Genomic DNA, 16,485 nt, shown 5'->3' with positions numbered 1-16,485 from the left:
GGGTCGTGAAGCCTGGCAAGCTGAAGTCATGAGCGAGCGTCATCATGAGTCTGGAGAGGAACTGTGTGGGCGAAAAGATGCCAATGAGGGGAAAGGCTGAGTCACACCAGGTGGTCAGGTGTTGCTCACCAACAAATCACCCCCCACCTCTGGGGCCTCAAACCATCCAGCAATTACTTCATTATAACCCATGCCAATTCTTGAAGCTGGTGGTCTAGAGCTACTGCGAACCCAGGAAAACCATCTGTTGCACTCCCATTTGGATTTCAGAGAGCCTGGCCCCTCAGTACGTGTATCCACCCAGGAACTCCTAGACTACAGTGAGCTTGGGTGGGTCTTTTCCTGCATCCATCGAGCCAACTCACAGCAGCTGTGGACTCCAGACACACAGACCACGTATCTCAGGTGTGGCAGGAAGAATCTGTCTACATGAGAGCTGATAAGGCTCAGGAGTTGACAATCCCAGTTTTTCACCTTTCTGAACCCCAGTTTCCCCATCTGAAACAGGGAGTCAAACTATCTGCTCTATCTACCTAAATCACTGCCACTAAGTAAAGGCTCTCTCCCTGTCATTTCCTGGTCTCCCCTAGTTCCTAAGATAACACCCATAACACCCCTTGATTTGGGTCACTCTGCAAATGCTCACAGAAGAGTGGATTTCCCTCCTCACCACTGGCCCCCAGGACCCTGGTGATCCCATTTCTCTGAACAGAAACAGAGTAGAGGGCCAACCCTTAAGGACCTCCCAGCTCTGCCATTCTAGAATCCTGAGAGGTCTAGGATAAAGGGAAAGGTGGCAGAAAATGATCTGGGGGCAAGTAGGCAGGTGGCTACCTGCACCCAGGTAGAGTGCAGAGTGGGGCTTATGGGGCCAGAACAGAGATTTTGAGGAGAGCAGGGAGAAGGTTGGCAGGTGGGGGCCTGAGTGACATTTCAACCACTCTTGCCAACCTTAGTCCTCCTCTATCCTTCTCCTTCCTGAGCCTTTTGGTTTTTCCATTCCTCCAGGACTTTGCATATCCCATTCCCTCTATTTGGAAGACACCCTCTTCCCTACCAGTGACTCCCATCCTTCTTTAGGTCTCCCCTAAATATTTCTCTTAGCAATGTCTTCCCTGAAGCCCCAGCCCAAATAAGAACCCTCTTTCACAGTCCTAATTACATTCATATTTATATATTTCTTGGTATAATTATCAATTTAATATCCATCTCTCCTACTAACAAGAGATTCCATGATGGCTGTCTAGGGTTGGTATTTGTGGAATGAATAAATGAATAAGGGCACGAAATTCATTGCTAGCAAACCAGGGTGCTGTCCCCACTGTTCAAGCCACAGAGCAGGATCCACAATGGCAAGTGCCAAAGAGAAGAAAGGATGCCCCCAGGAAAGGAGCCCCCAGCTCCCCATCCCGCCACGCCCCTCCGCCCGCCACGCCCCTCCGCCCGCCACGCCCCTCCGCCCGCCACGCCCCTCCGCCCGCCACGCCCCTCCGCCCGCCACGCCCCTCCGCCCGCCACGCCCCTCCGCCCGCCACGCCCCTCCGCCCGCCACGCCCCTCCGCCCGCCACGCCCCTCCGCCCGCCACGCCCCTCCGCCCGCCACGCCCCTCCGCCCGCCACGCCCCTCCGCCCGCCACGCCCCTCCGCCCGCCACGCCCCTCCGCCCGCCACGCCCCTCCGCCCGCCACGCCCCTCCGCCCCCCCCCCCCCCGTCACGCCACGCCCCCTGCCATGCCCCCCGCAGCCAGATGGAGACCCAGCGTTGGAACACTGCAGCTTTATTGATTGAAACAACCGCGTCCGCAACTAGAGGTTACATTGCGGGGCTCGGGGATCAAAGAGGGGCAAATGGAGAACAGAGGCTGGGGTGGAGACGGAGAGCAAGGCAAAGGGGTGAGGACGGGGTCGTGTGACTAAAAAAACAACCCCAATACATTTCACCCGTGGATAAGGGGTCTCCTGTTGTGCTTTTACGTTGGTGTGAGGGTGGGCTGGGGTCAGACGCTTGGGCCTGGGCATGAGGGGTTTTGGCTTTTCTCCCAAGTCTTTGAGGCCTCAAGGTTGGAGCAGTCTCTTCCTTCCTTGTCCCTTCCGGAATGGGGATAAGGGCCTTGGTGAGCTGGCCATCCTGGGACAGGTAGGATGCTTGGAGACCACTGGAGCAGAGGGGCCGGCAGAGTTGGGCTGAGATGGGGATTATGTGGGCAGCTGGGAGGAGGGAGGGGAGGTGGAGGGAGGGGAGGTAGAGGGAGGGGAGGTGGAGGGAGGGGAGGTGGAGGGAGGGGGTCTTTCCCCGTGGGCCCTGGGAAGTTAACACAGGCATCCTGGGGGAAGGGGTGGGCACAGGCAAATGCCATCCCTCTGGATCTCGGCGTCTCACCTGTACAGTGGGGATACTGGATCACTAAGGTCTCTCCCAGTTCTAAGGGTCAGGAGTACCCCAGGAAAGAGTGGTCCCGCCCCAACACACACACATACACACACACATGCACGCACACACATACAGACAATAGAGGTGAGGGGCTTCCCTGGAAGCAGGGAGGGCTCCCCTGAACCCAGAACCAGTGTTCCTACAGGGACTGTCCACAGCAGGTCCACCCTCAGGTTCCTGGAACAGACCCTGAAACACCCTCCCCTCCAGCCTCCTTGAGCTGTCCAGGGAGAGGAAACCCCAGAATCCTGCCCTCCAGATCCTTAGGGGGAAGTCGAGAGGATGAGGACATGAGAACATGCTGACCTTTGTCCTAGCCCAGGCTCTGGTGAAGACAAAGGGAGGGAAGGGGAAACAGAGACTCTTCTATTGGGGAGCCTGGAGGAGGCCAGCAGCAATGACCTCTGTGGGCAAAGGATGCCAGCCTCCCCCAGGCACCAGGCCTTCCATGATGCGGGAGGGGGAGGGGCTATAGCCAGAGCAGGAGTCCAGCAACTCTGTAACAGGGCTAGGGACATCTGTGGCACTCTAGAGACAGGGCCATTTGTCCCAGCTCCCCAGAGCTATCCGGACAGGAAGTCCCAGCAGCAGCAATGCCCAGATGGTGACACCCAGGACTTAGTGCCTGATTTCCAAGGCTGGCTCTACCCAGACTGGCTGTGTGACCTTAGGCCCCTCTCTGGGCTTAGCTTCTTCATTTGTGCCCTGAGGGGCTTGGACTTCGGAGGCCCGTCTGGCTCTGTGGCCTGAGCGGTGGCTTTCAGAGCACAGGGGAAAGAGAATGAATGGGAAAGTGGTGCCAGACCCGTCCCAGAGGACAAAGGGGACAGGAGCGTTCCCGGAGCAGGCTGGGTGCGCTAAGCAGCACCCCAGGAGCTGTCTGTGGTCCCAGCAGCGGGACAGCCAGGCAAGACTCTCCATCCACTGTCCCTCAGCATCTTGTCCTGGGAGTCCCTTTCTCCTCTAGACACCAACCTGGAGGGGAGAGGGGAGGAAGTCCCAACACCCTGAGGGTTGACTCTGGAGTCCCCACTTTAAGGCCACAATATGCCTCAGTCACCCTGACCCAGAGGGCGAGGCTGCCCCTGGGGAGAGGCACTGGACCCAGCCAGCCTGGTCTCCCCAGGGCCCGGGGTATTCCTGGGCCACCTACCATGACACGGACACAGAGATTCACAAAGACACACAGCATAAGTGACATTTATACAGATCCACTTCACACAGACACACAAACATTGACACACAAGTCACCCAGAGATACACCCAGAGACACACAAAAACACTCATTCTTTGCAGATTCACCAGCACACACAGACTGGCCCGCTCCTGGACTCGGGCATGGCGAGCACACACCACCACCCACTGCCCGCACCTGCTGGCCCATGCACACAGACACACGTCAGCCTCACCCGCTCACCCAAGGACCTGGGTGCCTCAGCAGATGGGCTGGGTAACCCCAGGTGGGGCACCCTCCAAGCAGGGCTGCCCCACCTTCTTAGAAGGTCTCCTCTCTCCAAACAGACCAGGACAGTGGCGACACACAGCCAAAGCCTGCCAGCAGCTTCTCTGTATCGGGCTCTATGGATACAGAGGTCCCCGTCATGGAGCAGCCAGGGCAGGGAACAAGGCTGAGGGGGACAGGTCTGGGGCTCTCGGAGATTCCAGGAGGAAACTCTTGGGGCTCCAGCATGGACCCCAGCAAGGGCACCGAGGAAGCCTCTGGAAGGTGAGAGGCCCTCAGTTCCCTCCCTTGGGTTCTGGTGCCAGGTGCCCTCCAGCTCCATTAAATCAGAACCTCTGAGTGGGGACCTAGCACCAGAGCTTTTGAAAAGACCCTCTGGTGGTTACGCTGCAGCCAGGGCTGGCGCCAGGGTTGGTGGACTCCATTGCGCCAGGCAGAGCCTGTGGAAGTGCTTCCCATCCCTGGCTGGCTTGTGCCAGGCAGGAGCAGGGGCGGGGAGAGGGGTCAGGAGGCTCAGAGGAGGAGCTCACAGTCTAGTCGGGGCGACAGATTCTGCACAGATGGGACAATTAAGGAACAATACCCGGCAGACGTGATGGAAGCGTGTGCTGGGAACCTGGAACGGCTCACTTCAGACTGAGGCCTTGGGCGGGCGAGGAAGGCAGCCGCGCTGGTCGGCATCAGGAGGCCCCGCTGCAGCCTGGCCGGGCCACCCACCAGCTGTTGGTGATGATGATAACAGAGGCCTGACAGAGCCGGAGCCCAGCAGCATTGGCCGTGGTCCCCGCCTGCTCCTGGCACGGCAGTGCTGCCCAGGATCCAGGCTCTCTCTTTGCAGCTGTCCCCACCAAATGCTCCAGGAGCAGCTCATGACACCCTCCCCGAAGGTGCTCGCATTCACTAGGGTCACCTGGGAAGCTCCATCATCCATAGGAGGGAAAGGTGGGGTTCGGGGCTCTGGTAACAGCCGCTCTAGACTACCCATAGGACTGGAAGCAGGGGACATGACATACATGTCACCGGGATGACGTGCACGGGCACTCAGAGACAGGCCAGAACCCGCCTGGAAAACCGTACACACACACTCCTTCTGCATATACTCCTGCCCAGACATGTGCCCACAATGGTGTGGGCGTGTGCGCACACACATACACACACACACACACATGCGCACACACACAAGCACGGACACACACGACTCATCCTGGAAGGGGCTGGGGCTCCTCTCTCCCGTGGAGGGCTAAGTGGGCAGCTCAGGGTGGTGTTGGGGAGGAGAGATCTAGAAACTCTTCTGTCCATCTCAAGCTCCAATCCAGGACCTAGGGACAGGAATTCCTTTCACAGCTCCCAGGGGACAAAGGGACTGGAATTACCCCACCCGTCTCACCCCCACCCCTACAAACTTATCGTCCTTGGCCGACCCTGTGGGGAGGGGGGCATGGCCCACTGGACAGGGCTCTGTAGGGCTCTGCCCTTCATGCCCGCCCCTGGCCGCAGCACCCTATCAGACCAAACACATCAGAGACAAGGCTCTGCTCCCACTTTCGGTGGCCTCGACGGGGCCATGGAACCACCAAGGCAGACTTCTCCTCTGCCGCGCCCCCGTCTGAGTCCCAGCTGGGGCTGAGGTTAGGTGGGGACTGTGCTCTCAGGAGTCCAGTTGCTGGTGGGGGTGGGGGTGGGGGTGGGGTGGGGAAGGTGTCAGTCTCCACACTGTGCAGGCCCAAGACCCCCTGCTGGGTCCCTTCCATGGGGGCACAGTGAGGAGGGGATATGACGTCCCAGAAACAGGTCAGGACCTGGGGTGACTGACTGGGGTCTCCCCCTTCCAGCCCCGACTCTGAGAACAGTTGCGGGCAGCAGGTGCCCCACCTTCTCTGTCTTCTTCTGGGCCAAGGATAGTCACGAAGCTCACCAAGTCCCACCTGGCCCTCCTCTGACCCCTGCCTCCTCCGTCCTGAGGAGTCCCAGAGTCTGGCCAAGGGCAGGGCTCCCTGTCCGCCCACTCTTCTGGCAAAGCCACCAGGCTGGAGTCCGGCCTTGAGTTGGGGGACAGCAGGGAGGGTCAGAAACACACCACAAGTGTAGCCAGGACAAGGCCAGCGTCGCGCCGCGGTCCCTGGGGTGGCGGACGCCATTTGGGCAAGTCCCCTGTCTCCGCCTAGAGAAGGTGCTGGCAGGTCTGATAGAAACTTGTGCTTTAATAGATCTCTGTGTGTGAGTGTGAACGTGTGAGTGTGTGCGTGTGTCGAACAGCGTCTCCAGGGCCTCAGCGCCGGGCCTCAGGTCCTTGTTTTCTGTTCGTCCTCGCAGCCAACGCAGGCCCCCTCCCTGGCGAGCCGGCCCTTCCCCTGGGCACCCCGGCGGGCGGGGGTCAGTCTTTGGTACGATGTGGACACTTTGGTGTGCCGGGGCGGGGTGGGGGGCCACGCAGCTCTCATCATCTCTGCATCGCCAACAGGAAGAGGACCACGGGCCCCCAGAGCTGTGGGCTGGACCCGTGGGGAGCTCTGCTGCCCGGCATCACCACCACTGTGACAGGAGACAGAGGAGACAGGCCAGGAGCTCCCGTCAGCTCCGGCAAGGGCAGGAGAGGCAGACAGGCTGCTGAGGGAGGGCGCCACAGCCCTGCCCCGTCTCTTTGGAGGGCCTGAGGGTGGACACTCAATGCCAATGTGGGGTGGCATGGCTCAAGGGTGCACGGCCTGTGGGCTCATGCTCACTAAGACACAGAGCAATTTACCACACCTCAGTGGGCCTCAGTTTCCTTATCTGTAAAGCGGGCCTCTAAGTTCAAGTGTGGCTGTGAGGTTTCAGTGGAACATGCACATACGGGTTTCTGTACCTCGCCTGGTACATAGCAATCCCTCAATCAACCGGAACTGTTAGAATTGGCAACACCTGGCCCCAAAAAGGAACAGGTCACACCTGGAGCCACAGTACTCAGACCCAGGCACTGGAGGTATCTGATACAGTAAGGAATTCAGTAAGTTCCAAGGAGGGCAGGACCCAGGGCTTCCTGGCCAAGTCAAGGGGGGCCAAGATGGGTGCACCTGCACACCGGCACACTGAACTCTTTTCAAACCGACACCCTCCCCCAGCAGACAGATGCCCCCCAACGGCACCCACAGCCTCAGCTCCCCCGCCCCCTTCCCATCGTGCACCTTTATTGGGATCCATCTGCTTCCGGGGACACTCTCCTTTCTTCAGTGTGACGTCATCTATGGCAATATCCCCCAGGTAGCCGGAGCCTCGAACCCCCTCAAAAATAATCTGGGGGGATCAGAGAGCAGGGGACAGGAGATGGGGATCTGCCAGGCCCCAGGGACCCCCGCCCCAACCCCTTCCCCTCAAGGGGAGCCCCGCAGCCTGCCTGCTTTCCTCCTTGGAGCCCCGGGAGCGAGCACCAGGACAACCCCAGGGCTTCCTGTCCAGGCGACCCCAAGCCTGGGAGAGCCTCTGGGCCCCATGGACTCACCTGGAAGGGCCCACTGGGGTTGATGGGCACATGTGCCTGCTGCCACACGTTGCCCTTATTGCCACTGAGGGACCAGGCGTGTGTGTCCAGAGCCCCTTTGTTCCGGGACCGCACAAGGAGGTTGAGGGAGCCTGTGGCGGGTGAGAAGAGAGGGGGTCACTGCCTGCACTCGCCAAGCCACCCACACGGCTGCCCCTGAGAGATGGGACCTTCTCCCTGTCCCCACACCTGGTGCAACTTGTCATTGCCATGGTGAGCAGGGGACCACAGCCAGAAGGAGAGGACGGTGGCAGTTCCGATCTTTCCTTCCCTGTCAATCAACCAACCTGACCACACACACCACCTGTCCCCTCTAGACAGGAGCCGTCCCAGGCAGCGGGACCTCTATCTTAGCACAAAGCAGACCTTCCCAACAGCACGGTTGCACACCACGGCCGGACGCGATTCTGAACGTGGAGCTGGGGACTTAAACTTTTTAATATTTATTTTAAAATACTTGTAAATGGTGGATAAAGGTGGCCCTTCCTAACCATGACTTCTCTGATGCTGACGCCTGCTTGGAACAAAGGTTTAAAAATATTAGGTCCCATGCTTCATAGTGATGACTGAGAGCGAGATCTCGGGGGCATTAGCCGGGAGGCGCTGAGCCATCTGCCCACAGACTCAGGGATCTGCAATCCCAGGGGTGCCGAGGGGCGCTAGAGAGAAGGAGGGGTCACGGCTGGGCTCAGAGCACTCAGGCAGTGTCAATGTCCTCTCCCGTCTCTTTGTAGCCCACCTCGAGCCCCCAGTGACATGAGAGACCTGGCTCCGAGGGAAGAGGAATCAATCTTAGATGGCGCCTGGTGGCTGGCATTTCCATGGCACTACCCACAGACAAAGCCACACCATCTGTGACACCAGATAGACCTACCCCCCAGTGGGGGGAGCCACCAAATGTTACCTGCCTGGATTGAAAAGAGTTGGCTGGGACCAAGGAGTGTCGGCGAGACGCAAGGTCTGGGGACAGCTGGTGCCCAGAGCTGCCAGGCACTGGGCAGGGGGAGGGGAGAGACCAAGACAGTGAGGAACACCCCTCCCCCGCAGGAGAGTCAGGCCGAGGAACACCCAGCAGAACGGGTGACATTGGCAGGACTCAAGGCCCAATGTCCTTTAGGGTCCTTACTAGCCCCAAAGGGACCACCCCGTCTTCCCTGCTTAGAGATCTGTCCCCACCCCCTGGGGTCGGAAGACAGTCCCCTTGCCTCTCCTTCCTCCTCCACCATGGGCACCCAGGGACCTGAAGGGGAGGCTGCTTTCTCACTGCTTAAAAAAACAAACAAACAAACAAAAAAACAAATTTCTGTCCCCTTCTCTGTGCGCTCCATCAGGAACAAGGTCTGCTCGGTGCAGGGGCTTCCTGACATCCCCCCACAGGGTCAGCCAGAGCCCAAGACCCTCCACCTCTCCTATGAGTGAATTGCTCGTATCTTCCTCCCTGTCTTCCTCGCCACCTCCAGAGTCATAAGGAGCCACGTGCGGAGTCAGGGTCCACTCCAGCTTGCCTATCCTGGCCTTTCCCTCTGCTCAAGATTCCCTTCCCCACCAGGCCCCCCTGACCAAATCCTTCTTGATCTGTCTGCAAGATGTCTCTGAAATGCCTCTTCCTCCAGGAAGCCTTCCTAGGCTTCACTGGGAGCCTACGATCCTGCCCATAAACCCTGAGTCCATCAGCCACGGCTCTCCACGCAGGCCACTGTCCACTCTGTGGGATGGCAATCCAGGGGAGCCAGGGCCTCTTCCCTATCCGACTCCTTGAGGGAATGTGGTCGGGGCCAAATGCCTATCAGTGCTCAGTAATTAAACGTTGAATGAAGAACTTCCATGACTGTCATCAGGGTCCGCATAGGATCTCAGGGTTGGAAGTCACCGGGGTCTCACCAAGCCCCCGCCTCCCTGTCATTCATTCATTCATTTAACTCACTGAGCACTTGCATGTGCCGGAGGATGTTCCAGGCACTAGAACAAGACAAAGCTCCCTGCTCTCGTGGACCTCGTGTTCTCCTGATGGTAAACAGGGAAACAGCATAGGGAAAAGGAGAGCTCTTTTAGGTGGGACAGTCCAGGACCTCTTTGAGGACACCCGAGTGAAGGGAGGGAACAGTGTTGCAGACTCGGGGGGCATCACGAGCAAAGGTCTCTAAACCAGGAGGTGCCTCAAGTTTGTAAAGAAAAGCAGGGAGCCCCCTGTGCCAGAGCCAAGGGTAGCAAATAAGGTCAGAGGAGCAGGCGGGGGCTGGAGCAGCCGTGGAAGATCTGGAGAAGGCTTCAGAGGGTCCTGAGCAGGGAGTAACATGATTTAGGACAGCAGTCCCCTCCACGGCATCCCTTCAGGGCGGCTCTCCTGTCCAGGGACCGGCTGCTCAAGACAGCAGCCTCTCCCCAAGAGAGCACACTCCTTGGCTGGGCAGAGCTGATGCTTCTAAGGTCCTCCTTGGGTGGACTCAAATCTGCCTCTTGAAGCTTTAGCAAGATCTGTCTGTCACACAGACTGACCCCTCGGGCTTTCTGTCTCCCTGTTCATAAGACCAGATCCTCAGACCCTAACTGGACCCAACACACTCCTCCTGGCGCTGGTCTGCCCCTCCTGAGTGGACAGTGACCAACTGTCCCAGAGGGGATGTGAGGATGGAACTGGGAGGGGCCGGGGCAAGCCAGCAAGAACTGGCACCTCTAACTCAGGAAGCCGAATGGAGACCAGAGGGCTGGGCAGGCAGGGCTGAGCCATCCTGGTCCCCCACCTCACTACTCCAGAGAAAACCTCCCCCAAAGTTCACACCCATCCGTGGGCAAACTGGTTTGTGTGGGTGACCCGGGGCCCCCTGTGGGTGCAGGACCTCCCAGCCCACCCATTCTGCTTCATCAGCCCCCCTTGACCCATGGCTCCACCCTGGAGGTCTATGCCTGCTCAAAGTCATTCCTCTGCTAAGAGCAGAGGAAAACGACTAGAAGCTCTCTGTGGACTGATAAAGGGTGATCGCCAAGAGCAGGTGAGCACCGGGCAGTGCACAGAAGGGGAAGGGGTGTGTGTGTGTGTGTGTGTGTGTGTGTGCATGCTGCCTTCTCAAGGCATAATGTATCCCTGGGGATATGCCCCAATCTGTCTATTGATTGTCTCTGGGGAAGGGCTCTGGGTGGCAGAGGACTGGGAAGGACATCTTCATTGTGTACCCTTTATGAATCATTTGACCTGGGAGAAATACATGCCCTTTCCCAGACCTAAACAAAATTTTAACAATCACCATTTCCTCAGCAGAACCTCCTAGGACCAAGCCCCAAGAGTGGGCAAGCTGTCTTGGCCCCACTGGGTCCACTGCAACGGTGGCCCCTAACTCCTCTCTGATGCCATTAGTTGTTTGATGTCAGTCTCTCTCTCTCTCTCTCTCCCCCTGGGCTGTAGGTGACAAGAAGACAGGAAACTCATCCATCTCCTGCCCCGCAGCACCTGATACCCGCAGAGCCAGCGATGGCTGAACTGATGAGCTCATGGATTAAAGTGACACCCCTATTAATGCCATCTCTTCCCGAACAGCGTTCCTTAAGTGTACTCTCACGCTCAGGAAGCAAGACTTCCTCTCAGATCTCATAAAGAAGCACCCTTCCAATCCCAAGTTTAGGACTTGGGGAAGTCAGTCCCACTTGGGGGCTGTGCCGCGTGGTCCTGGGCAAATGCTTAACTTCTCTGAGTTGTACGGACATCCCTGGCATCTGGCAGGCCCGCGGTATATGCCAATGCGCGGTTGTCCCTCCATCCCCTGTTAGACCCTTTTTATTTGCACTCAGGAAGCTGTGATCACCTCAAAACCTCAGACAGCTGAGGTTGACTCCTCCCCTGGCCAGCTTTCTGCCAGGTCCCTTCCAGGACCGTGGTTTAGCCAAGTGGGGAAGCTCGGGCCTCGCGTGGGCCAGCCCCTGGCCTCCTGCGGCCCCTCTTCCCTCCACCCGGCAGACTCCCTGTCCCAGACTCACCGATGTGCTTCCCGTACATGTGGTAGAAGAAAGACACGCAGTAGAACTTGGCACTGGCGTTGTACAGGGGACTCACCAGCCTCGCACGGTCCCCCAGCTCCCGGGGCCTCGACGTCTCAATGAACATGTAGTAGCCTGCGGGGATTGGGGGGGAGATGTGCCACCAGGCTCCTCCTCACGCCCCCGCCCCTCTCCCCCCGCCTCTGATGGCCTCCTGACCTCAGCCTGCCCTCCCCACAGCCCTCACGGTGCAGCCCAGGGCTCTGGGCAGAGGCTGTGCGTTCTGAACGCCATTGCTAATGTCTCTTTTTCCCGATCCTCAGTCGGGACAGAGTTCTGTCCTCCCTCTGAGGTCAGGGCTGCGCCTTCTCAGGGGATCCCTGAGGATCCCTGAGGTCCTCCACCCTCAAAACGGGGCTGCTTGGGCCTAGCCCCTTCCCTGTCATTCCCAGCCACAGGCAATGTCCTTACCCTCAGGGGTGCCACTGATGTCAGTGGGGGGGCCGGTATTGGGGGAGCGCTTGGGGTTCTGGGTGAGAGCGTTCTGCCGCGTCCAGTCAAAGTTGTCTGTCAGGTCCTGGGTGTAGCCACAGATCTTCTCGTCCTCAAAGTGGCAGGTGTTATCTGCATTAGGGCATGAGGAGCCGCAGAGAGGAAGAGGCTCAGCCTCGGCCTCCACCGCCACCTGAGGCAGCTCCCACGGATCTAAGCAAGAGGCCCAGGATCTCAGGGCCCAAGAGACCTGGCCACGGGGCCCAGGACACACTTGTTCCCAGAGCAAGGCTCTGTGCCCCAGACCCTTCCAACATGCAGTGAAGCTTAAGGATCCCGTCTCAGAATAACGATCTTAGACACATTAAATGAAATGTACAGAATTACAAAGGAAATCAATTATATTGAAGTAAAGTTGTCAAGATATTTTTATAATTTGTTGTGTAATAACTGGGCTGCTTTATGGTCTAATTAAATCACAAAATCTCATGTTAGTTCTAATCACGACTGTAGTTTTGAAATACTAAGGAATGTAAATGATATTTAGAGCTGTCTGCAACAACTGTAAGACGATGGGAAAACACTGGATTTCCACTGATGACAACGTCACGGGTCCTGATTTGCTGCCTGTGGTTTGTTGCATATTCATTATTGAAGGGAATGTTGAAATCTGCTAGAAGTTAGGGAAATAACTATATGCCCCTCCCCAGGTTCATGTACCCCTTGAATTCTATGCACAGATCTCTTGGAGGTTCGTGGGTCACAGATTAGGGAGCCCTGCTTCGGGGAACAGAGGGTATGGATTAACCTGCCTTCTTTTTCCCTTTGGGGACAGTGGACACCCCACCACCAACAACAACCAGCCTTTAAGCCCCAGAATATATCCTGGATGCAAACGGCTCCATCCCAGGCCTCAGGTGGCTGGCCCTGACCCCATGACAGGGAGAAGTCACTTTCTGTGTCTCTCTCAAAATCCCTTCCCCCTGCCTGGAGAGCCTTTGTGTCCCTAAAGGGGAAGACATGGGGTGCAGAGGTCTTACCTGAAAGGTTCGGAGAGTTGATGGCTGAGAAAGCAAGCAAGGAAACCAGGTCAAAACCAAGTGTGGGGCTGTGCAGAGGATGCCGGGGCTTGGGGTGAGGGAACAGGTCCTCAGAGCCAGGACTGGGGACCAGCAAGCCTGGCCTACGGTGACAGGGTAAGAGAGCACACAGTGGGGAGCTCCGAGTTCAGGAACCACACAGGGAGAGTAGAGGGAGCCCCTGGGCAGGAGCTGGGCCCACCCTTCCCCACCCCCCACCACCGTCACCTACGCTCTGTGTAGTGGATGATGCGGGAAGCCATGTCACCAGCCCCAAAGGTGGTATAGGGCGTGAGGCGGACTTCATAGCTGTGGGGCACACGGAGATCAGTCAGGAGATATTCCAGCAGCTGCCCCTTCTCCACACGCCGCACAGGGATGGCCTTGACCATGGCATTGTGCTGGTTCAACTGTAGATACAGGGAGTTCCCAGATGCCCGGCAGGCCACGCCCTCCACTGGAGCACCAGCCTAGAGCCTGGGGTGACCTGGTGGGAGTTGTGGGCTGGCGCTTGGGAAAGCAGAAAGAACAAAGGCCTAGGACATCGGGCCCTTGGTCTCCTCATCTATTAGAAGGGACAGTGGCCCTTTGCAGGTTCTCTACCCAGGGCTGCCAGGTATGGAACAGTTAGTGTGTGTTGGACGCAGTTCTAAATGCTTTGCCATTAATGAACTCATTGAATCCTCAAATGAGATAGAATATTAAAACTAACCTCCATTTTAAGATCAGTAAATGAAACAAGACATAAGCTTGCCCAAGCTGAACTCTAGCCTCCGCAGTGTCCCCCAGAGCCACACTCCGACCCTCCACACCCCTGCCTCCCGGCTGGGAGAACCACATGGAATTAGGGCAGGCAGGACAGCGCACACAGGCTCTGCCTGCATCGCAGAGGCCCCGCTCCAGCCTCCACACCCACGAGCTCACAGGCCCCCCATGCTGGCCCCCCATGAACCCAGCCATCTCTTGCCCACCTCTCAGGTCTGTGCCCAGGGAAGATAGGTGCCTAGCGGTTCCCAGTTCCTGCTGCTACATCCAGAACACCTTTTCTCTGCCCCTCTGAAGAGTTTTTATGAGAGGGTCAAAGCTTCCAAGTCCCTGTCTCCAGACCCTTCCTCTGTCCTTGAGGAACATTTCCAGGACCAGTCACACCACGCCCCACCTGCTTCAGGGCCCTGCTCCCCCGTGGCCCACCTGGCGGACACTGAGTCTGTAGTTGAGCACAGGGTCAACAGCGTCCGGCTCCCTCTGCGTCCACTGCAGTACGTAGGAGTAGTTCTTGGACAGCTTGTGGCTGCGGGTGGGGTTGGGGGTGTCGAAGTAAAACTCCGGGCTGTAGGCTTTGGCTGAGAGGGCAGGGAGGGGGGCACGGGGCCATGGAAGGGTGGGGATGGGAGAGACAGAGAAAGGAGGCGCGGGAGAGGGAGACAGGAGGGGGGACATGGGAGGGAGACAAAGAGAAAGGAAGCCATGTGAGGAGAGGTGATGTTGGAAGAAGAGGGGAAAGGGAGGATGAGGGCGGAGGAGATGGAGAGAAGGGAGATTGCAGGTCCCAAGAGATGATATTGGTGAGAACAAAGACGAAAGGTCATGGAAGAAAAAGGGAAAGGGGAAATTTGGACACAGGGAAGGGATATTAGGGAGAATTGGGGGAAAGACACAAAGAAGGGTCAGGGATATTGAGAGGAAAGGAAGAGAGGAAATGGATACAGGCCAAAAGGTGGGAGCCAGGGAGAGTGTGGGAGAACAGGGGAGAAGGGAAGGAGGTGGGAAATGTCACAGGGGCCTCTGACTAGCAGGGCTGAGTGGGTGGGGAAGGGGCTGGGAAGGTGGCCAGCGGCCTGCAGGCCTAGCCCCCAGCTGTCAAGTGGCGGGACCAGAACAAGAGTTGAAGGACACCCAGGCATTTAGGGGCTGTTGGGAAAACTGAGTGCGGTGGAATGGAGGACGGGTGGTCTGCAACTCTCCTCCAGGGCCCAGAGGCCCAGGCAGGAAGGCGGCACTTCCCAAATGAAGGAAAAAGGAGGGGTTGGTGTCCGACCAAGCAGCGCCTCTTTGTCCCCCTCGACCCTCTCCATGACTTCCATGCCTTTCTGACCTTCCACCGCCAGGGAATGCCTTGGTGTAGAGTTGGAGCTGACGGGAATTTCTGGGCACTAAAGGGCCTGTACCTCTAGAGTGACAGCTCAGGGGATGTGTGCTGGCGGACCCAGCTCCAGCCCTGACACTCCAGAGAAGCTGCTGAGGAGCATTTTCTCCCCTCTACACTACAGTCAGGTCCATCTGCCGGCTCTGGGGCCAAGGAGGAGTGTGAACCCAGATGGTTGCCTTAGGGCTAGGGCCCAGGATTGAGTGTGGGCGGGGCTGTAGGCTGGAAGCACAGAGCTGGGATTGGACAAGGGTACAGGGGGTGGAGCTTATGCGTCCTATAGGTGGGGCCTAGATGCTGCGCTGGTGGGTCTTTAACCCCAAGAGCCTAAGCTTGGTGAAAGCTGGGTTTGAAAGGGGCGTGGCTGTAAGAGGCCAAGGAAAGGGACTAAGCTATAGTGGGCGGGGCTTAGGACAGGTATGAGTGGCCCTTGAAAGCGGAAGGCCTAGATCTAGAGAGGGCATGAGTGGAGGGGACCTAGCTCGCTGTCTGGAGTGGACAGCGCTGTAAGAGGACCTCAAAAATTGGATCTGGGTGGCATCAGGCGGGCTCTGCACCTGGCTTGGGCGGGTCTTGGAAAAGCTTGGATTCATGACTGGTGCAGGCGGACATTAAAGGAACCGGCCCAGTCAGGGATGGCAGGGTCCGAGACGGGGAAGGGGGCCTTGCCCCAGGTCGGTGAGGGTGTGGGCGGGGTGGGGCCGACGGGATGCTCACCCGAGACCTGGAAGAGGCAGGCCGCCGAACCCACGTCGTTGGAGACGCTGCACTCGTAGCTGCCGCTGCTTTCACGGGTTACGGCGTCCAGGCGCAGCTCGGCGTGGTCCGGGGCCTCCGCGGCGGCGGGGAGGACGGCCGGCGGCGGCAGCAGCTGCCCTTTGAAGCGCCACACGGCCGAGGCGATGCGCTGGGGGCTGCCTCGAAGTAGCGAGCAGCGCAGGAGCACGGGGCGGCCCAGGGCCTGGCGCACATCCTGGGAAGTGGGCTCCACCTCCGGGGGGACTGGGGGCGGCGGTGGGGACAGCAGTTAGCTGGGCCTCTCCCCACCGAGTGGGGACTGGGGAGCGGCCCCGAGGGGAGGCGACGCACTGGCTCTTAGTCCTGTGACCCTCCCAGCCCCGAAGGATCTCAGGGAGGATTCAAACTCACAACACGGTCACACAAGAGCCACGCGGATGCTCACTCCCTCCTGCCCATTCCGTCCAGCCGCGCTGCCCGGGTGGACCTCTAGTTGTGCCTTAAGTGGGGCCCTCACCATCACACCCCAAGCAATATCGGGGTTTTCAGCACTATCTCTAGAGCCAGATGGCTAGGTTCAAGTCTCAGCCCTGCTGTCATCTAGCTGTGAGAATTTAGACAAGTCACTTGACTTCTCTGTGCCTCGGGTCC

At 58.3% G+C, this 16,485-nt stretch overlaps 1 protein-coding gene across 4 annotated transcripts in view; it reads right to left on the bottom strand.

The window, feature by feature from the left end:
* Positions 1-1,762: 1,762 nt before the first annotated feature.
* Mdga1 (MAM domain containing glycosylphosphatidylinositol anchor 1) overlaps positions 1,763-16,485 on the bottom strand; it is a 57,549-nt gene continuing 42,826 nt past the window's right edge. Inside the window, exons 9-18 of one of the 4 annotated variants that reach the window (XR_013425195.1) lie at positions 15,814-16,098; positions 14,142-14,293; positions 13,183-13,360; positions 12,912-12,935; positions 11,851-12,003; positions 11,380-11,514; positions 7,372-7,502; positions 7,058-7,166; positions 4,477-6,425; positions 1,763-4,009 (exon numbers count right to left, since the gene is read on the bottom strand). Coding sequence is in view for 3 of the 4 variants with exons in the window: in XM_005318737.5 (XP_005318794.1) it covers positions 6,334-6,425; positions 7,058-7,166; positions 7,372-7,502; positions 11,380-11,514; positions 11,851-12,003; positions 12,912-12,935; positions 13,183-13,360; positions 14,142-14,293; positions 15,814-16,098 (1,259 nt within the window). In the remaining variant the exon portion in view is untranslated. The other 3 variants (XM_021721938.3, XM_005318737.5, XM_078020080.1) reach the window with 3 other exon arrangements.

Source organism: Ictidomys tridecemlineatus, chromosome 8 (assembly GCF_052094955.1).
Source record: "Ictidomys tridecemlineatus isolate mIctTri1 chromosome 8, mIctTri1.hap1, whole genome shotgun sequence".
Taxonomy (NCBI): Eukaryota; Metazoa; Chordata; class Mammalia; order Rodentia; family Sciuridae; genus Ictidomys; species Ictidomys tridecemlineatus.
This window is presented reverse-complemented; position numbering and strand designations above follow the sequence as displayed.